Source organism: Corvus brachyrhynchos, unplaced genomic scaffold (genome assembly GCF_000691975.1).
Source record: "Corvus brachyrhynchos isolate BGI_N302 unplaced genomic scaffold, ASM69197v1 scaffold479, whole genome shotgun sequence".
Taxonomy (NCBI): Eukaryota; Metazoa; Chordata; class Aves; order Passeriformes; family Corvidae; genus Corvus; species Corvus brachyrhynchos.
The window spans coordinates 570,287-591,932 of record NW_008240089.1 but is presented as its reverse complement, the minus strand read 5'-3'; the positions used below and the strand labels follow the sequence as shown (position 1 = coordinate 591,932).

At 50.3% G+C, this 21,646-nt stretch overlaps 1 protein-coding gene across 2 annotated transcripts in view; it reads right to left on the bottom strand.

The window, feature by feature from the left end:
- Positions 1-20,974, bottom strand: part of GJC1 (gap junction protein gamma 1) — a 22,999-nt gene extending 2,025 nt beyond the window's left edge. The window contains exons 1-4 of one of the 2 annotated variants that reach the window (XM_017744762.1): positions 19,824-20,974; positions 2,840-2,953; positions 843-915; positions 1-710 (exon numbers count right to left, since the gene is read on the bottom strand). In XM_017744762.1, coding sequence (XP_017600251.1) covers positions 1-691 — 691 coding nt within the window. In that variant the 5' untranslated portion in view covers positions 692-710; positions 843-915; positions 2,840-2,953; positions 19,824-20,974. Of the gene's footprint in view, positions 711-842; positions 916-2,839; positions 6,292-19,823 lie in introns of those variants that run through there. The other variant, XM_017744763.1, reaches the window with a different exon arrangement.
- Positions 20,975-21,646: the final 672 nt, after the last annotated feature.

The following is a 21,646-nucleotide window of genomic DNA, read 5'->3' as shown; positions in this document are numbered from 1 at the left end:
GCAGGAAAATGGTCTTTTCGGTTGGCCTGGAAATGAAACAATCGACGTTGTGCGGGCAGGGCTTCCTGCTGCACACGAACACGGGGCTCACCTGGAAGCCGTACAGGAAATACTGCCCCACCAGGAAGCCAACCTCAAACAAGGCCCTGGCCAGGAGCTGCAGGACATAAATCCTCATGAGCCCATCCTCCCGGATCTGCCGCCGGCCGTCGTGCTTGGCTTTGGCAGGGCTCTGCTTCTCTTTACTCTCCCGGACACTCTCCACCTCTATCTCCGGGTACATCATCGGGTCCTCCTCGTGGTCACCCTCAGCTTCCTCCAAGCCCCGGTGCTGCTTCCAGCGGATGGGCAAGCTCCTCCTCCTGGCGGCTTCGCTGTGCTCCACCGTCCGGGCGATTTTATGGATGGCGTAGCCTAAATACAGCACCGATGGAGTGGCCACGAGAATGATCTGGAACACCCAGAACCTGACGTGCGAGAGAGGGGCGAAGGAGTCGTAGCAGACATTCTCGCAGCCAGGCTGCTCCGTGTTGCACACAAACTTGCTTTGTTCGTCATAATAAATGGATTCTCCTCCCACAGCAATTAGGACAATCCGAAACACAATCAACACTGTCAGCCAGATTTTGCCAACAAAGGTTGAGTGGTTCTGGATCTCCTCTAACAGGCGGGTCAGAAAACTCCAACTCATGGTGGTCAAATGAGTTTATCTAAAAAACAAACAGAACCCCCAAACATTTATGAGTTTATCAGCTTGAGCCTAAACAGTGCAAACTCAACCAAGAGAGTCCAAAAACTCCAGACTTTTACACCCAACACCCATCCATATTTGTGACCATCACCTGCTATCGGGATCCAGCTGCCAGAATTTGCTTGAAGATCCTACGTCTCCTCCGCAGGCTTTTGAGGAATCTGCTGTAAGAAAAAGCAGCAGTTCAGTGTCATTTCATTAAAAAATGTGCTCCCAAACCTACTCCCCAGCCCAAGAGAGAGAGACATGGCTGCTCTGGATGTCACAGGTTGATAAAAACATTTAGAGCAGAGGCTGAAGACTCCAAAATGCAGTGGATGGGAAGACAAGTGCCCATGAGATTTTTGGGTGCTGTCGGCCATGTTCCACCACTGACAAGGGGATTTATTTTAATTTGTTACAGCTGGGGCTGGTGATCATGGTCTAAGCCACAACCCACGGAGACACTTGCCTCCAAGGCCAGTACCAGCTGTCCTCATTCAGGAGGGGGTGGCCCAGCCCACCTGTGATGCAAAGGCAGGACAACCTGGTGGCCTGAGCAGTGTCACCCTGCAGGGCCAGCCTAAGGACAGGGCTGGGCCAAGGAACTTCTATCTATGCTCGAACTATCCTGTGGATGGATTTGGGTTCAGTCCCTCTGGGAGGCTGAAAAGCTTCCTGCCAGGTTCAGAAAAGATTTCAGTGCGGATTTTGTAGTGAAAACCTGATTAGAAAGAGTTACCCTAAAACTTCTATAAGAGCTACTCCACAGAAGCGAGTGGTGGGTGGGTGAGGGGAGAGGGGACAGCGCTGGCAGGAGCCGAGCAAGCGCCGGAACTGCCGGGCCTGGCCGTGCTCCCGAGCGGGCCTGGCACAGTGTCCTCGTTGCCAGAGGCAACTCTGCCAAATTCCAATGGCTGCAGCCAGGTAGAACAGGGCTTGAAGCAACCTGGGATAGTGGAAGGTGTTCCCTGCCCATGGCAGGGGGTGGGAATGGATGGGCTGCAAGGTCCCTTCCACCCCAAACCATTCCATGACTCCAGGATAAATTTGCAATCCCAACAGTAAAAATCCCACCCTTGGAAACTCCCGTCTGACAACACTTTGAACAAAACCCAGCAACACTGCAGGGCCTCCTGGAGCCCCAACGAGTGAAACTCATAAAACACAGGAAGAACTGTTGGACACTGTTAGAGCAACAGGGGATGAAGCTTCTTTCAGACCTTTGATGATGTCAAATATCAGTTTGTTAAAGATTATTAAAAGACATTATTACATCAGAACAACATTTGGTGACAGATCCTGAAGCCAGAACTGGACAAATCTCCAGCACTCTGATCTTAAAAGGGATTTATTCTTAACCTGAAGAAATTCCAGACGACTGGAAGAAAACTAGTACTTAGAACTATTCAACTTCTTCCACATAACTACAGAGTTGTTTACAGGTAAAATAATGAAATGTGAGGAGATGCAAGCAATGCAGAATTAAAGGATATCAATGTAATCTCCCTCTGGCGGAATTCAGCGTTTCACTGAAAAGCCAAGAGCAGGGACATGGTGTGGATGGGCTGTGCAGGACATTTGATTTACCACTTCATGACAGTGGGAGAAAAAAAATAGCACAGGGGAGTACTAAAGAAGGCCATATTATGTGGATCAGAAGTAACACAAGTCTTGACAAATGATTCCCACATTAGATCCAAGATCAGTTCCATAATTACAGCAGTTCTGAAAATCCCTGGCAGCCAGGCTGGATCTTCCCAAGATCAGCTGGGGAGTGGCTGCTGACAAAAGGGGCACATGGGACTCGAGTTTGCAGGCTGAGAACTGGAGATGAGAGCTACCAGTGGTACAGGAAAACACGGATTGCTGGGGAGGCTGAGGCCCCTGGAACAGCCCCACTGCCTGAACCACACTCAGTGCAGCTCAGGAGCAGCAGAGCAGGGTTCTGTAACAGAGGGAGAGGTTGCTGTGGGGGTCAGTTAACAGGGAAGGGAGGGAGGCTCCTGAAGGATCAGGGTCTTGAGGAGAGCTGCTGATACAGTGCAGGTGATGGATGTGACCCCTGGCTGTGTCACCTGCAATCAGGAGCCAGGAGGGTGATCTTACCTCCTTGTTAGCGAGACAGCCCTGGGCACCTGCGGCTGCATCCTTCAGCAGTTGCTCCAACATCAGAGAGTGGATACAGGAGGCTCAAAACCAGCTGAGGGACGGGGAAGATGCCTAAAGTGAGTGATTTAGAGAGACGGATTGGTTTAGCTGGGAAACATAGGAGGAAAATGAAAGTGAATCCCAACAGCAGCGAGGCAGGATCATGATGTGTCATCAAACTTACCGATTAGGACAAAAACCCCCAGCCTTCACTCAGGTGGGCAGGCCAGCTGCCACCTGCACTCAGCCCTGAAAAGGGACATGTTTAAATCACATGTGTTACATAGATAGCAGCTATTTGAGGTGCATGCAATCCTCCCAAGGCTTCCATCCAAGCTCCTCTTCAACACAACCCTGCTGCCATCGTTCCATAGAGCACTGGCTGAAATAACACGTGTTTAACAGGCAAAGAGAGCACAGGTTCCAGTCCCAGTGCAGCCCCTGCCTGCAGCAGGGGCTCTGCGCCCCCATTTTGGAAAGGCACCCAAGTGCAGCTCTGCCACCAAGTTCTGGCAGTGGGATGAGACAGCGCCTCAGACAGCCCCACACACAGCATTTCCCACTCGGATTCGGAGTCCAGATGAGGGGTACAGTGAGTCTGGGGGTCCTGCATGTGCCTGGGAAGTCTCCAATGGGCAGCAAAGGCAGGTGAACCCCACATGTGGAACAGGAGGTTAACAGAGGGGAGGAGTCCCGATACCCCCTCCCACCACACTGCTCTGCCCATCTCATCACCCTGGGCACCGACAGGACAGGCATGTTCCCACTGACATGTCGTGATTCATCACTAAAAAAGAGACAAAACCCAAAGGAGTTTAAGAAGGGGTTAATTCTTATTCCCTGAAAATGTCAGGGCCACACTTTTCACTGAAAGTAAACTACTAAGTAAATTTGAAATTAATTAAACACTGTTGCCAATGTAAATTTGGAGTAACAGCAGGAACCAGCCTTTAAATTTTCATATACTGTCACATTCCTCAGCAGTTAAGGACAGGGAAGTTTGAAATGAGTGCAGGTTTCAGTAAGAGAATCTTTACTTTTAGACAAGCTGCTACCTCCCATCTAAGAAATTTTTTCGAGGTACATGCCAGCTTTTCACAGTGCATTTTCTACCTGCAGACAGGTAGCAACAACAACACAGGAATCATTCCTGTGATTCCCAACCTGAATTCCACCAGTTATATCAATGCACAGAGTGCCAGACCCACCTACAGACGTGTGCTGGGGTTCCCACAGCCCTGGGATACAGGAGGATTTATCCAGCCTGTGGTTAACAACCAGGACCTGCCAATTAGTGGGTCCTGGCTGTGGAGCTCTGAAGCTGCCCAAGAGCTGATTCTCTTCGCCAAGAAAGTGTCACTTTGTCCCTTTAGTCCTAGTCCCGAGCAGAGCTGCTGGGACAAACACGGGAGGACCCACAAGCAGGCAAAGAACTTCCTGCTCTTTAAGGAAATGTTTTGGTTCAAGCAAAATGACCAGTCATTAAATCTTAAAAAAGGCTCAGCCCATCCAAATTAAACACAGTACAAACCCAAGAACTTCCAAGCGGAATTCCTTCCGTTCTGTGGGATCAGCCAAGGTTAGAGGGGCACATTCTGCCTCTCCACCAAGTGCTGCAGCACCCAGACACGACACAGTAACCTTCACCCAGAGTACACCCGTGGCGCCCGCATCCCTTGTTTCTGGCAACATTTAACTCAATAATTTTCCAATGTTTGAAAGAAAAGTCTATGGACTCTGACACGCATCTGAGAAAGGCAGAATGTCAGCAATTTCAGCTAATTTAAGTCATGCCAGAAAGTGCATTTGAGAGAGACTTTCATTCCCTGTATTTGTCATAAGTTCATTTCAGCACTTCCAGCGGAGGAGGCTCCTTGGAGCGGGCAGGATCCATGATGAAATATCAGGAGCCTTATCTCTGACAGTGTGCTGGCTCCCGAATTAAAGCTTTGCAGGTGCTGACATCCAGAGAGAATGAAGAAGAATTTGGAGCAGGTACATGGGAAAACAGGAATCAGCTTCATGTGAAGAATTTCTGGAGTTAACACAGCTGTTGTTCACATACAGCCAGGGAATGGCCTCTCAGGTGTGCCCCCTCCTCTATCCAGACCATGGGGGGCTTGGCTATGAATTTAAACATTTAAACATTTAAACATTTAAACATTCACCTCCTTTCAGCTTTCTCCTCTAACAGCAACGACCTCCCGCCACTCAGGGAGGGAAGAACTGCCCTGTGGAGCAGCAGTTGCTGTAAAATCCTCAAAATCCTGCCCTTGGATGGGGGACAGCTGAGGTGTGGCAGGGACAGCAGTGGGGCAGGAGAAAGGAAGAAGCTGGAACGCTCCAGCAGGGTCCCCATTCCCCTGAGATGGAGGGCACCTGCAGGGCAGGACAGCGAGCACCAGGTGGGTGTTAAGGCAGCCTCATTCCGGGCTGTGGAATCCCAAACACCTTTGGAATCATCTCCTGGCCTTGTCTCGGCACAGACTGGGCCCAGCCCAGTACAAACTGGATCCCCTTGGCTCCAGCCCAGTACAAACTGGCAGCTACAGTCCAAAGCACCTGAGCATGGGGATGCAGGGAGTGCTGGTTTGGGTCAGCATTAGGCAGCCTGTGAGGATCACAGAGCCAGACTGGATGATCCACATGGATCTCAGCCAATCCAAGCCCTTCTGTGATGTTTCTATGGCACCAGAACTCGTTTCATGTCATTCCATCAATGACAGAAGTGGGGCTGGGCACAGCTGGGCACATCCCTGTCCAAGGATGGCACCAAGCTGAGGGGCACAGCTGATACCCTGGAGGGAAGGGATGCCATTCCCAGGGATCCTGACAGCCTGGAGGAGTGGGCCCGTGGCAACCCCATGAACTTCAACAAGGCCAGCTGGAAGATCCTGGAGCTGGGCTGGAGCAACCCCAAACAGCAGCACAGACTGGGGGTGGGTGGAGGGAGAGCAACCCTGCAGGGAAGGACTTGGGGATCCTGCAGGACAAAGAACAAGACATGACCCAGCAACAGCCCAGAAATCCATCTATTCCCTGGGCTGCATCCAAAGCAGCGTGGGCAGCAGGCAAGGGGGAATTCTCTGGAGCCCCCAGCATGGGACAGACATGGACCTGTTGGAGGGAGCCCACAGAGATGCTCCAAGGGCTGGAGCACCTCTGCTATGGAGACAGGCTGGGAGAATGGGGTTGTTCAGCCTGGAGAAGAAAAGGCCCTGGGGGAGACCATCCTGTGACCTTTCAGGGTAAATGGAGCCTGTAAGAAAAATGGGGACATTTTACCAAGGCCTGTAGTGACAAGACAAGGGACAACGCTTTTAAACTACGAACGGGCAGGGAGAGATGGGACATTAGAGATATTTTACCATGAGGGTGGGGAGGCCCTGGCACAGGTGGCCCAGAGAAGCTGTGGCTGCCCCTGGATCCCTGGAAGTGTCCAAGGCCAGGCTGGATGGGGCTTGGTCTAGTGGAACGTGTCCCTGCCCTTTGATGGCAGGGAGTGGAGGGTCCCTAAATTTCCACAGTTCACCAGCACCTCCTCAGACAAGGCTTCTCTGCAGACTTCGTAGCCTCGAGGCACTTATTAAGGAGGACGAATGTATCTACAGAACACTTTTTTCCTCCCTAAATTATGTCTTCCCAGGTCATGCTAATGAAATTTGATTAATTTATTAATGATTTATTTGTTTTGGTTTGGTTTGTTTTTAAGCAGTTTAAAAAGACGTGCTGAGCAGGAAAAAAAGAAGAGCTGCATGGCAATTCTGTTGTTAATCAAAAGAGGTTTCATGCTGCATGAAAGTGAAATTGGGCCCACAGGCTAATTAAAATAGGATTTGAATTAGGATGAATGAATAATTAGCATTATTCATTCAAATCTCATTTACATTGAAAAGTAAGAAATTACATGATTTACAAGTACTTTTGAGGAAGCAGAGGGGTTTCTTTTTTTTTTTTTTTTTTAACCTGGAAAACGAGTAAGACTTTACTGCTCAAGAAAGGAGAGAGCTGTGGCCAGACCCAGCACTGGAATGGTGCCAACACATCCCGAATCCTGGTGAGAATTGTGCTGCATTCCCTGAGCAGCAATTCCAGTGTCCATTCTCCTGAGTGACACAAGCATGTGGGGATATCCCTGGGATAAGACAACTCAGAGCCACCACCCTTCCATTCTTTGTGAAGGAAGTGGGTTCAATCACCACCAACTTTATTCCCATTTTCAGCAATGAAGATGAAAATGAATAAGAAAAGTGCACTGAATTTTATTTTTAATCTTACAGAATACTTGGGAAGGAAAAGGCTGGGACTTTCTGGAGAGCACACAGCGCTCTTTCAAACGAATATTCTGTCATCTGGCAGGGCTCACGTGGCAACAGCAGAGAATGGTTTGGAAAAAGCCACAATGTCAACGTCAATTTGGAAACCATTTCTGAATGGTGCCTTCCAATCCCAGGCATGGTAACAAGGCACTGCTGATTCCCAGACCAATCCCCCGAGTCTAAAAAACCCCACATTGAATTATGAGACCACAGATCCTATGTGGGATATAAATAGTACAGAAAAATATGGGTAAGAGGTAGGGATATAATAAGATTCTTGCGCTGTCAAAAAAATAAAGATGTCAAGTACGTATCTTTTTGAAAATCAACATATACCCACCCGAGCATTCAGCTTACAGATAAACTGGAATTTGCAGCTAAGACACGAACCTCCGGTCGCCTCGGCGTGCCCTCTAGGTACTGCTAACATGGGAAGCCAAGTGACAATTTTAGCAACACTCCCCCGCAGTGACAAAATTCAAATGAAATCACGACGTGTTTCGTGCTGGCCCAAACCAGCTTTTACTGCACCTACAGCACCCGTGCTGCTCCAGAGGAAGCAGCATGTCCAGGGCAGGCACCCACAACGCGCAGACCCCGGCGTGGAAGAGCAGGGTCCGTTGGAGCAGCACGAGGACAGGACGAGCTGAGCCCGACTCGAGTTCATCTGAGAGCAGGAGCCTGCAGTGACAACAGGCTCCCTGGAAAATGGAGGCTGGGCTGTACAGTCTCTGTCACCTCATGAGACTTTCGGAGGCCCGTTGCGGGGTCTGTGTCAGGCTGAATCCCTTCACACACGCTCAGCAATCAGCATCCCTTCCGAAGGACGGGAATGAGGTGTTCCAGGTCAGAGACTGGGAGAGCGAGCTCCCAGTTTGGCACTTCTCGTAGCCTGACACCAGCCTGAGGATGCTCCTCACACCTGTCCTGCAGACGCCAGGTATCAGGAGGCAGAAGGAGCCCCAGGTGATGCCAGCACTGTGGTGATGAGAAATGTGATCAAGGAGGAAACAAAGTGCTCAGAGACTCGTGCGCTGCTTCAGCCTGCACTGAAACCCTGGCTCCCCGGCGCTGCCTCGGTCACAGCAACACCAAACCCTGGGGCACCAGCACAGTGCTGGGACTGGAGCTTGGGGCAGGAACAAATCCCCCCCTTCACAACCTGCTGGCAGAAGAGGAATAATCCAGCAAGGAAGAGCTGCTGGAGCTCAGAACCAACCCAGTGTTTACTCCATCAGAGCTCTCTCTCTCCTCTCTCCTCCAGCCTCACACATCTCACAGCTCTTCTCCACCACAGTTTAACCCCACTGAGCCCGGATGGTTTGAGCAGCTCCCGCAGGAACTGGGCTCCTGCAGCACTGGCAGGTCCAGCACGACCCCCCAGGCCTTGCCTGCTCTTGGCCCTGGTGCTGCTGCACCTGTTCCTCCCTGCAGAGGAGCCAGCACAGCACAGGAAAGCTTTCCCAGTGTAATTCAGTTGGATGTTGAAAACAAGGAATTACAGGGTCGGTAAAGGACAATTTTATCTTTTTTTAAAGAATTTGAATCTGAAGCTCAAGCCATACTAGAGAAAACACCCAACACTGCTGTTCTAAGATTAAGACCAAGTGTTTAACCAAATCCTGAGCTCTTGGATTGCCATCCCAGGCTGTCTGCAAACAGGGGGACTGACACCCTTAAAATGCAAAGATCTGGAGGGCATCCTTGAGAAAGACTGTCCCTACCAGCTGAAGTGACCATCAGACTGGGTGAGTGTGGCCTCAGTGGATTCAGGTGCACAGAACACCCCTGAGTGTGAGCTGTCAATTCCCATTCTCCCACACCACGGGGGATCCTGCAGGCTTTTCCAAGAGGTGATCACACACAGGCAGCACTCATCTCCCAAACACCAGAGATTCCTAAACATCATCTGATGAGGCACCACGCGTTCCTCAGCTCAGGGCTACTAAACCCTGGCTCAGACACACAATGTCTGACAAAATCTGAGACCAAACACCCAAACAACACCCGACTGGTCCGAGGCTGTGACAGCTCCTTTCAGAGTGACAGAGCCACCCCTTTACTTCAGTCACTTCTGAAGGTGTTTAACCCCTAAGTTCCCGAGGCTGTGACAGCTCCTTTCAGAGTGACAGAGTCACCTTCAGTCACTTCTGAAGGTGTTTAACCCCTAAGTTCCCTTGTACCAAATGCATCGCTCTCAGAAATGTGCAGTGTTCTGATAACTGGTAGTTTAAACCACTGTATTTTACATCTCAAAGCAGGGTCAACCACAGCAGGTTGGAAGGCCCATGCCCAGCCAGGTTTTAAATACTTCTGAGGATGGAGACACCACAAGCTCTCTGGGCAGCCTGATCCTATTAAACACCTCCAGGGATGGAGACCCCACAAGCATTGAATAGTCAGATTGGGCAGTCTGATCCTACACCTGACCACGCTCACAGTAAAAAAAGCTTTTCTTATGTTTAAGTGGAATTTTCCCTGTTTCAATTTTCCATCACCATTCCCTGGGCACCATGGAGAAGAGTCTGGGACAACAGCAACAGCAGCAAAGCAATTTTTCCTGTAAGAATGAACATAATAGAGACGGGCCAAGTTGCAGGGACTTGAGCCACACAAGGAAGTGAAACTGTGACCTGAGATCCTTCCCCCTGCCAGTGCAGGACAACTGCTACACAGTGCTACTAGTACTGGCATGATGTAACACAATACATTATTAAAATATTAAAAATATTGTACTGCTGCCTACTGCACCTGTGCTCCCAGCAGCTATTTTAACAAATATGGCAAAGGGAAGGTAAAGATGGGAAAATTGCGGGGGGGAGAATGACAAAAGGCAGGTCCTGAGTGACCAACAGCAGTTCAAGTGAGAGTATGATGGATGGGGGCTGGGGTTCCTGCACAGACCTGCCAATGAATCCCAGGGATTCAGCCCCTTTTGGGACACACTTGCCAGTATGGAAACAGCAGAGGGAAAGAAAGGGCAGGAGTGTCCTGCTGCAAACTCAGCCTGGGAACAGCAGAGGGAAAGAAACAAAGGGAAGGAGAGTGTCCTGCTGCAAACTCTGGGCTGCACCCGGGGACACGCAGGGGTGAGCAGAGCCCGGACAATGCAAACCCACCTGTGACACCCAGGGAGCGGCAGCACCTGGGCCCACCTGAGACCTCAGCCCACGACCCCGAGCACTGCAGCCAGGCAAGAAGGAACAATCCTGTTTCCCCAGGATTTGGACCCACAAGGGTCCAAAGGGAAGAACACACAGAACACACAGAACCTCTGCGTGCTGCATCCCCAGGAAGCACTGAGGGACAGGCGCTGCTGGGGAGCAGCAGCCTCTGGGCAGGCTGGAGCATCCATGTGCTTACCTGGATCCCTCCAGCTCTCTGGCAGCGAGGTCTGGGGAAGGCCATCCTCACTCCCATACTGTTCCAGTCAGGCATCAGAGAGATTTCCCTGCCTTGATGTGATTAGTGATTCAAATAACCACAACACCCCTTTAACTACACCCCATTCCACTGCAGCCAACAGCTCCACAGCGTTTCCCCACCGGGCTCCTCCTCTGCGCTCAGAGGGATGAGTGTCAAAAGAAAATGACACACTGGAGGCAGCTGACCCAAATATCACTCTCACGGCCATTTCGGGAAAGGAGAGAGAAGCCAAAAGAGCGCAATTCTGTCGGCTCCTGTACATCAAAATCAAAGGCTCTCACTTGGCTGAGCGGGAGGCAATCAGATGGGGATGAACACCTAATGCTCCCACCACCATCTTATGACAGTCAAGAGAAACTACGGCAGTGTTTGCTTCATAGATAAGCCTCAAAAACTACTGTGAACAGCTTGTAAATGAAACAGATACCACGCACCCCGACACAGTCTGCCACAACGTCCCCAGTCACCCATCCTGCAACATGGCAGCTGCTTCTCCGTGACCCACATTCAAAAAAAAGACTTTTATTCCCCAGCTCTGTCATCTGGTCTAGTAGGAGCCACCGCCTCAGCCTACAACTGCACCAAATCCACGTCACGTTTTCTACAACAGCCGCTCTGCAGAGAGGGAAGGATGTTCAGAGGCAGAGGAGGAGGACATTGCAAACCAAAGCCTCACCACTGCAAACCCCACCGTGCTGGCGCTTTCGGGCCACCCAGCTCTGCTAAACTGGGCCTGGACTGTTCCCGTGCTGGGACACGGAGGAGCAGAGAGCCTTGCAGACCCCTGAGACTTCACCCAACTCTGCATCTCCCCAGGTGGAGAGCACCAAGCTGAGCAGGACCAGCTGTGCCAGATGGCACAACAATCCATGAGGATGGTGTTGGGATGGACAGCACCTTGCCAGAGAACAGGTCCACAACAAGCCAGCACTTCGCTCACTCTACTGCTGCTTCAACTTCTCCCAAGTGCTACTAAACCACAGAAACAGTTGAAGAGTTTTGTTTCAATAAAGTTGGTTTTACACACAGTTTATTCTGAGACAAGGAGCAGAGTAAGGCAGCAGATTGCCATACTGGCATTAAAATGTTACTCCAGCTTGAGTTCAACAGGAGTCTTAACAGCTTTATTTTGCCAAAGATAAAATTTAGAATATAAATATGCACATAGATTCACTAAGTGACTTATTTGTTGAAAAAAAATTCCTGTAATGAACTAGGAAACATAAAACTGTCCTTTTCTGAAAGACTTGAATACTTTGAGACCCCCTTGGGAAGAGACCTGAAGCACTGATGAACTCCCTATGCTCCATCACTCCAGCTGGGAAGCACACACACTAACTGGGGCTTTTCCCCCTGAGAACAGCTGGAAATAACTCCAATTTTATGAAAGGAGGCCAGAAGCTCTTTTCCCAGTGACAGGCACACTGCACCAAGCATACAGTGGCAGACGGGTCAGTTTTTCCACCTGACTGCTTTTCCTGGCCAAGGATTTTATCAGATTTATTATCAACACAGAGTGGGACAATTAGCAGCAAATTGAAGGCAGATCAGCCTCCCCATCAGTCCTGCTTAAACCAGTCATGAGACTTGACAGGGGAGCACCAAGGGGCCCAGGAAATGGGATGTGCTGTGTTGTGGGGATGCTGGAGGTAGGAAAACCCACTGAGACACTGCAGCCACAACTGGGGTCAGGGCAACAGTGCCAAGCTTCCCCTGGATTCTTATTTCCAAGCTTCCACGATTTTAGGAGGGTGGTGACATCTTGTTAGTCACTGAGTGAACTTCATGCTTGTTCCGTAGATGTTCTCTTCAAGCTCCAACCAGGAGCCCGCAGATCACCTCTACTTGGCATGACCCGGGAATGCACAAGGGCTGGGCCACTTCCCAACACAGAGCTGAGCAGGTCTGCTCGCAAAAACCTTCCTAATGCAAAGGGTAATTGAGCATCTGCTGTACCACACCTCCTTCACTCTGACAAAGGGGAATTAGCTGCAGATAAGATCACTCCTGATAAGGAACCACTGGTTGTTTGGTGCATTGTCTCATTAAGGCAATCACACCTACTCTGCCAAACACAGTCAGACTGGTTTGGGTTGGAAGGGACTTTAAAGCCCATCTTGTTCCACCCCTGCCATGGGCAGGGACACCTTCCACTATCCCAGGGTGCTCCAAGCCCTGTCCAGCCTGGCCTTGGACATTTCCAGGGATCCAGGGATAGCCACAGCTTCTCTGGGCCACCTGTGCCAGGGCCTCCCCACCCTCATGGTAAAATATTTCATTTTAATGCCCCATCTAACCCTGCCTTCTCTCAGTTTAAAAGCGTTGTCCCTTGTCCTGTCACTACAGGCCCTTGGTAAAAAGTCCCCATTTTTCTTCTAAGCCCCTTTATAAGGGGCTGAAGGGCCATAGTAAGGTCTCCTCAGAGCCTTCTCTTCTCCAGCTGAACATGCCCAACTCTCCCAGCCCATCTCCAGTGCAGAGCTGTTCCAGCCCTCAGAGCATTCCCACTTCAGATTCCCACCTGCACCTTGACAGAGTCTCCCTGCAGAAAGCCACCACCAGGAACAGGCTCAGCTCTAATGATACTAAAAGAGATGCCAAACCCATCCAGGGAAAATGATGGGACTCCTTTACACACAACTCACAGCACCAGGAACAGCTCCAGGCTCTTGCCAGCCCCTTCCCCTGGTTCCCACTGCAGGGGCTAGGGGGGAGGTTACAGAGCAAAGAGCCAAACTGAGGAATCATAGCAGGGAGGGCTGCATGGATTCACTGAGGGGTTAACGGAGTGTGGAGATGGACCCTGACCTGGGTACAGCCATTCCTAAAATTGCCTTGGGACAGGGAAGCAAGTGTCGTGTCAGCTCTGCAGGACAGGAAAATCCTGGCAAAGTGCAGTTCTCCAAACCCAACGTTCACACAGGACTAATGACACAGAGAAGAATTAGAGGGCATTGATTATCTGAGTAAATACAATAAACCACAGGAAAAGTCAGCGTGGCTTCTGCAAAGGCACTTCCAGCCCCGCAGAGGGCTCCAGATCTCCTGGGTTTTAACCTCTGCGAGTCTCTCTCATCTAAGGCTTCCTGAAGGGACCACAAAGGCCACCGGAAAAGGGACTGTCCCTGTATGGAGAGACAACTGGGTGGGAGACAAGGGAGTAAGAGTAAACAGCCATTTCCTGCAAGGGAGGGAGGCCAGAGCAGGGGTCACAGGGAGAGGCTGGGACCTGTGCCAGACCAGGACACTGTCTGGATGTGGCCCAGGACCCTGATGGAAATATTCGAGGGGAGGTGGAGAGGCAACCGTGAAGAGCAGCACAGGGACCATATGAGTCTATGCAACCTGGAAATAAAATGGCAGATGGAATTCCACATGGATAAAGTGATGCATACATTGAATAAAAAAAATAAATCTCAATTTCACCTAAAAATAGATACGCCCTGAGATGGCCTCAGCATGCAGGAGGTCTTGGGGCTGTCAGGCTGCTCTGTGAATGCTCTGGCACTGCTCAGCACAGCCCCAAAACAGCGTTTCACCAGTGTCAGAGGAGAAGCACACCCAGCACAAGCTGCCGTGTCACCATGTGCCTGTGACACACATCCATGGCACTGTGGCTCTGGTCACTCCGCCATGTCCCCCTGAGAGCCCATGGCTCACCCATGGTGCGTGGCTCTGGTCACTCTGGCCAGCTCCTATCCCAGGAACAGAGGAGAACAGAAGGAGCTTGGAGAAGAGGTGTGGACTGGCTGGTGGGGGAAGGACAGTGAAAAACAGCAAGAAGGCTGAGGGGGAAACAGGCAGGGAGCTGTGAGACCTGGAGTAGCCTGGAGAAGGAAAACCCCTCAAAAACTGAAAACCAGAGCCGTGCCTCAGGCAAGGGTAAGTCTGTAGGCACAAAGCAGTCGCATGCTGAGAGTCCAGAGCTTCTCCCATGCCCTGCTGCAGCCCCCACGTGGGACAGGTCAGAAACAGGGCTCTGGAGCGGGCAAGATTCCATCTGATCCATGTGGCTGCTCCAAAGGAGCCAGAAGGGAGTGGCTCCGAGGTGTTGGGGAAAAAGCCCCTCCATGAACCAGTTGGAAGAGAGGCACCAGCAGACGCCAAAGGGAACAGAACTGCTCTGTGGGGCTGTTAATCACTGCTCAGTTCCAGCCCCCTGGAATTCTGTACGTGCCAGACGATCCCGGGCACTCGGAACACCTGAAGGGCAGCGATGATTTATTTCTGTCCACGGCTCTCCAGCACAGCCCTCCAGGGAACGGGATTCTGCAGACACCCGGATCGATACGGTTTGGTCACAGATTGCAAAGAGAGCAAGAGCAGGCGAGGAATACAAACCAAGCTGGGGACAGCACTGAGGAGGAGGCTCCAAGTCAGCTCCAGAAGGAGCAAAGACTTCACACGAACCAAGGAATAAAGATAATTTCCATATGGCTCTGTGGAAGATCACCGTGTGCTTCCTCCCAAACACTTCAATTTTATTTTGCTTTTTAATATCTCAGGAATCACAGTTTCCACTATGAAAATTCTTCTCATTTCAAAATAGTTTAATTACATATCTGAGCACCAGCTGAGTAACTCCTGCGAATGAATCTGCTGCAAGGAAAATTCGGTCATTTCTCAACTGCTTCAATGTTTACCACGAGAATCAGGAGATTTTTACATTTCTATGAGGACATGCAGGGAAAGCACACCTGCAAGGTACATTAGGAACTTTAACTATTTCAATTTTATGCCATTTAAAAATGTACTGACACCAAGGCCAGCCCCACGTGCACAGCCTACACCCACCCCCTTGCCTGCCTACAGACGCATCTCTAACCTCAGCACTAGGCAGCGCTGGGCGTCGTCACTGTCCCTGAATCCACACCAGAGCCAGGCTTCCAGGAGTTAACAAGGAGTCAAAACTCCCCCTCAAGGGAACATGGGCACACACAAGACATACAATCACCCTTCCAGGCTCTTGACTATTTTAAGCATGAGAGAGATACAGAACTTCACAGGCGATGGCCTGTTCCGAGTCCGGCAGGGCTGCACCACTCACGCCGGGATGTCACCGCGGGCAGGAGTTCCATCCCCTGCTGCCACCAGCACCATCCCTCATCCTGTAGGAGCTGCATTCCCAAGGCACACCACAGCCAGACCCATGTTTAGACCCAGAAGGCATTTTTCTACATTCCTTCATCAGAAAAGCAAAGCGGAAAGAAGCATCCCCAAGACGTGGCACTTTTTGGGAAGACTTTGGGGGTGTTTAGAAGAGAGGGAATGCTGTGCACAGCCACCTACAAGCAAACACTGCACCCCAGGACAGCAGATTAACGCCTGAGTGGGACACCAGAGCGGGGACTCAATGGAAAATAATCAAATGCAGCTGTCAGCCTCCTCTAGCGCCACCGACTGCGACATTCGGACTGGAAAGGACAGGAGGCACAATCTGCTGGTCATCCATATGGATGCCTCCCTCTCTCCTTCACCAGCATCCCAATGGAGGTCAGGCACGCACACTCAGACTCGTTTTCTGACAAATTTGTAACTAAAAAGCTGGAACTAATAACTGCAAGAGCCCAAAGCTGGTTTCATGGACTTGTTTAGGCAAAAAAGCTGGCTGACTCCACCGATTTCCATCTAGGCAAGGCAATAGGGAGAAATCCTTCATTCCCATGTAAAAATGTAAATCCCAGCTCAGTGAGTCATTTAAGCACATGCCTAATGCAAAGCTTGAAACAAATCCCGCTAATAATCCGGGCTGCTCGCTTATTTACAGCTAGGCATGGCTTAAGTACCTGGATGATCTGGAAATACCCCCAAGCCCCCGGAACAGAGCCTAAACCAGGCTGGTCTGGGAATTAATCACAGTGGTATGAGCAGAACTGCTAATATGAACCGGGGGAGGACTCTGTGTGTGTGTGTGCGCTCAAGCATCTGTTCAAGTTTAGGCATATAAAACATTTTTCAGCCCAATGACTCCAGAGGGAAATGCCTCATACATCAGCTCATCTGACTCAATTTTTCCATCACATTTCCTTTAATACAGTTTTGTCCATAAATACACTATTTGTTTTTTCCAAATATAGATTTTTATTTATAGCCAGAAAACCTTGTAACTTGTGTTATTGCTTAAAGCCCTGGGTTCTGCTTTGAAATGGAATCACCTTCTTCCTTGAAACAGAATCATTGAGGAATTATTGGCCAGTACTGAGGTATGAAACCAAGTTCTCTATGTTTGCAGAAGGAAAAGGGATTTCTTTTTGCTCCAGTATTTGCCATTCTCAGTATTTCACCAGAAATCACCAGTAAGATCATAACTGCCCAGCCACACATAGTGTAAGTAAATTATCCCACACCACATCCAGGGACTTACACCTTAAATCTTCATTTTACACCAAAACAAAGTCAAGTTCTTAAAAATCCCCAGCAGATCTTCCAGACAGTCCTGAATTTGGGGAGAACTGTGCGTCACTACCCGAGCAGTGATAACAACACATATTTATGGTATGAGGAGGTCAGAAAAGGAAATGTTAACATTGCCCTTTCCCCTCCAAGGAGCATTTTGGAGATAAATTCCTTTATGTAGCTTTTAACGGAAAGCAACGAGTCTCCCAAAACCAGAACCAAGAAAGGGCAGTGAACGGGAAATTTGGTGATTTTGACATTTTAAAAATATGGGCTTTTTCAGAAGCAGAATTTAGGTATTGAGCAACACTGAACACAGCAAGTGAAATGTGATTTAATACAATTTGACCATGATTAACCATAACTTGAGTCAACAAAAAAGCACAAGCCTGTCATTCCATGGCACAAGCTCGGGACAGTGGAATTGCACTCCTGCTGCTCACGGGAAGTGCCGAGACCAGCTGGAAACACTGACAATGCCAGGGGCTCCTGCAATAAAACCTTCACTCCTTTCCAAAGCAGGGCACACAGAGGTGGCCGTGCAGCCACCCGTGAGGGGCTGGCAGCGGGGTCCAGGGACCATCTGTAACTCAGGGAGTCTCCCTACCTGCTGGGCAGGAATGTGCTTCCCTGCACAGCTCAGCAGGGATAAAGTAGAGCCACCATAAAAATCAGGGAGTATTAATGGAACTTTTTTCACGGCAATCATTTGCTTCCTACTAAGCAGATTAAAAAGACATAAATCTGGAGCACAAGTCAACTCTGTGGAGTGGCAGCACAGAACACAAAAGGCTGGAAGCAGGGTGGGAGCAAAGGATCACCTTCCCCCTAATGAGGCAGCAGCGCCCATCCCCCGGGACTGACAACAAAGGGGTCCATTATCCACGAGGGTTTCACTCCAAGTGTTTAATGATCGCTACCCTTGCCCGAGTTCCTGCCGGGCTTCAGGGAATCCTGTCCGAGCAGGAAGGGTGAGGCATGAAAGAGGTACAAGGCAACGCTCCTTGTGATTCCCATGTTTAAAACAGGTGGTGAAAACCTGCCGTGGTGTAAGGAAAGAGCCACAAGATCAGCCCCCTTCACTGCTGATGGTGAAGCTGCAGCCCGATTTCTGAGAATCACAGAATATCCAGAGCTGGAAAAGACCCACAAGGATCATCCAAACCCAACTCCTGAATCCATCACTTCTTCCCTCAGCCAGCGGCTCCTTGCAGGGGCCAATGACCACAAATGACCAAAATTCACCCCAGTGAGCAGCGTCTGCCTGGGCTCACACACTCTGTGGTGTTCCAGCAGCTCTCCATGGAAAGCTCACCACTCCATAACGAGTCTTCGCTCGCCAGATTTGCAGCTGTGTCAAAAACGAGGCATCAGCAGCACTGCTGAGCCCTTGTGGCTCTGGATTCCCTGGCTCCAACTGTCCAGAGAAGCACCAAGGTACTGGATTTCCAGGGACTCAATCCATAATGCACCCAAGGAAGGCACCTCCAGGATTATCCAGCTCCTAACTGGGTGTTTCTAGGCTGCTCTGCTGGTCTTAAGTGGCTGGATCACACCTAAGTACAACCTCAGGCACTGGATCTCATCCTTTCCTTGGCAAAGTGGTGGATGAGGAAAGTTTGGGGATTTTGACTCACAGATGTTGCTGGCAGTCAGCAAATTACTAAATCAACAAATCTGTGTGTTAAAATTCATCACAAACTCTCCATCAGTGATTAGATTTCACAGCTTTTAAGAATTTTGTTCTTGTAAACTCTAGAACCATTCAAACCCAGAAAAGACTTTTTAAGATAAAGCTTCACCTAAGCAATATAATTTCCACACAATTACCTTTAGAACCACAGAATCATTTAGAAAAACTGTGCCTACAATTAAAACTCTTCAGGGTGCACCAACGTCTTTGCTAAATTCTTTAAAATTGGTCTAAACTTGCCCAGCACCCGGGTTTTAAGTTTCCCCCTACCGAGGGCTGGGACCCCTGGAATTCCTCACCTCCCACACATTCCCAACCCTCTTGGGGCTCCTCTCTGCTGTGTTCAAAGCAAGCGCTGTGCTCTCAGTCCTTGACCCAAATTTTCCAGTTATTTACTGGTATTTGCATCACTTGCACATTATCTGGGATGAGTTGGGTGTTTGCTTTGAAATGAGGGGCAAAAACAGTCCCTAATGAAGGGCTAAGGATGGAACACACCTAGAAAACAGGTATTTCATGACAATTCCTTGTTTAGAACCCTGCATTTAGACCTCTGAGTTGCTTTTAAAAAACCCCAAATTGTAATATTGTTATATCAATTAAGAAAGTGTAAATGGAAATGTCTTCTATTAGCAGTAACTCAATAGTCCCCTCCATCAGTGATGGGACAAACTTACAACTCCAGTCTAAAAGCACTAAAGGCAGTCAGACCCTTTGCTAAGGGAACAGCCTGTCAGTAAAATGTTTTTAATAACTTTTCATCACTCCAACTGATCTAAAACTTGATAAACCCATTTCAAAAGGACAAGAGGTGCTGGGTGACAAACCCAAGGAGCAGCTGGTTGTGTTTTCAACACAGTTCAAAAAACAGAGATGCTCGTGTAGAACAAGTTTCATGTGATGTGAAACATCCAAAGGGACGTGGCACCCCGCTCCTGGCTCTGGTTTGCCCCATGCGCTGGCATTTCAATTCGGAAATGTCAGACGAGTTCCTGATTCTGGAGAAATACCCTGCAAAGGGCTCGTTCTCATCGAAGGAGCCAGGGAAAGGCTCGCAGGGCAGACCCCACTCTCAGCCCAGCCCCAGCCCCAGCCCCTCAGCTCTTACCTGGCCGCCTCCGCGCCCGCAGACATGGTCAGAGCCCCGGCCAGCCCCGGCTGCCACAGGGAGAGCCCAGCACTCCACTGCTGCACCTCGGTGTCACTGAGGACCAGCCCCTCGCCGGAGCTCTGGGCGCTGCCCAGTCGCGCATTCGCCAGACACCAAAATGTGTGACAGCTCAGCCCACCCCCGCCGAGCCCCCAGTGACCACAGAGCACCGTCCCTGCTGCTGCCCAGGGCTGTGGGAGCGCCGGAGTTAATGCGAGCGCTGCTGGAAATCCAGGACTTTCCCTCGGAGTCAAACAGTGCAGTGAGGCTCAAATTCCCTTTTAAAAATGCTTACCTATCCCACTTCCCAGCGCCGAGCTGACTTGTTCCCTCAGGAAAGCACAAGCATAACTTTGGAACAGACTTGGAAAGTACCAAAAATACAGAGAAGGGCACCTTGAATTTTCCTAAACACGAGTCTTGACAGAAAACAACTTTCTCCCTTAAATGACCTGAAGAACGGAGGGTTTGGTAACTGCACTGACAGCTGGTTCATTGAACATCACCGGGACACAGATTTCTAACAGGAAGGGACAGTTTGAGGTTTTTCTTAACCAATTACCCTTGACTTAGAGCAGACAGGAGACATGGAAATAATAACAACAATCAACGGTCTGTCAGATAGAAGGGTTTTGTTCTCCCTCTCATTTCCAAATACAAACCGAACACCCAATGAAAAAGCAGAACCTGGTGGTACCAACTGTTGCTCCAGAATCCATATGGTACATCCATGCCCTAATTAATCCCTGTGAACTATCTCCTATTTGTAATTAATTTGACAGTGGAACAAAATCAGCACTTCGCTGGGAAGCAAGGTCACACTGACCAGAAAGTGTCAGGACTAATTCCTACCAACAGAAATGAGAATTGGCTTTAAAAGGTCAGTAAAAATAGCTGCACAAATGTCATTCTTGTGAAATTTTATGACGCTGGGTGAAAGTCAGGCCCAACGGAGGCCAAAACTCTCATTATCTGATACAAAAGCAGGATTCTTCTCCTCGTGCTCTGCATTTGGGTCAAGCACAGAGAATCACAGAATGTCCTCAGCGAGAAGGGACACACAAAGTCATCAAGCCCAACTGACACCTGGGGTCAAGTCACCCCAGGACAGCCCTACACAGGACACCCCCAACAATCCCACCACGTGCCCGAGAGCTTTGTCCAAACACTCCTGGAGCTGGAGAAGTATTTCCTCGAGCAATGCCAAACCGCACGGCTTCGGCCCGTCAGCTTGAGGCAGGGCTGGCTCCAGCTGCCAGCAGCGTTATGAAGGTTTATCCGAGCAAGGAATTCTGAGCAGGAGCTGCTGCTTCCAGGGACTGTGCTGGAGCTGCAGCAGCTGACACTGGGGATCCGTGAGCCCCGTCCTGCCCGGAGCCGGGAGGAGGATGGGGGTGACACGGGAGGGGAGCTGGGCACAGGGTGACACAGGAGGGGAGGTGGGCACAGAGGTGACACACAGCGTTATGAAGGTTTATCCGAGCAAGGAATTCTGAGCAGGAGCTGCTGCTTCCAGGGACTGTGCTGGAGCTGCAGCAGCTGACACTGGGGATCCGTGAGCCCCGTCCTGCCCGGAGCCGGGAGGAGGATGGGGGTGACACGGGAGGGGAGCTGGGCACAGGGTGACACAGGAGGGGAGGTGGGCACAGAGGTGACACAGGAGGGGAGCTGGGCACGGAGGTGACACGGGAGGGGAGCTGGGCACGGAGGTGACACAGGCGGCGTCTCCCGGTGCGCTCACTCCGTTCCCGCGCTCGGCAGCGCGGGGCGCGCTCCGTTCA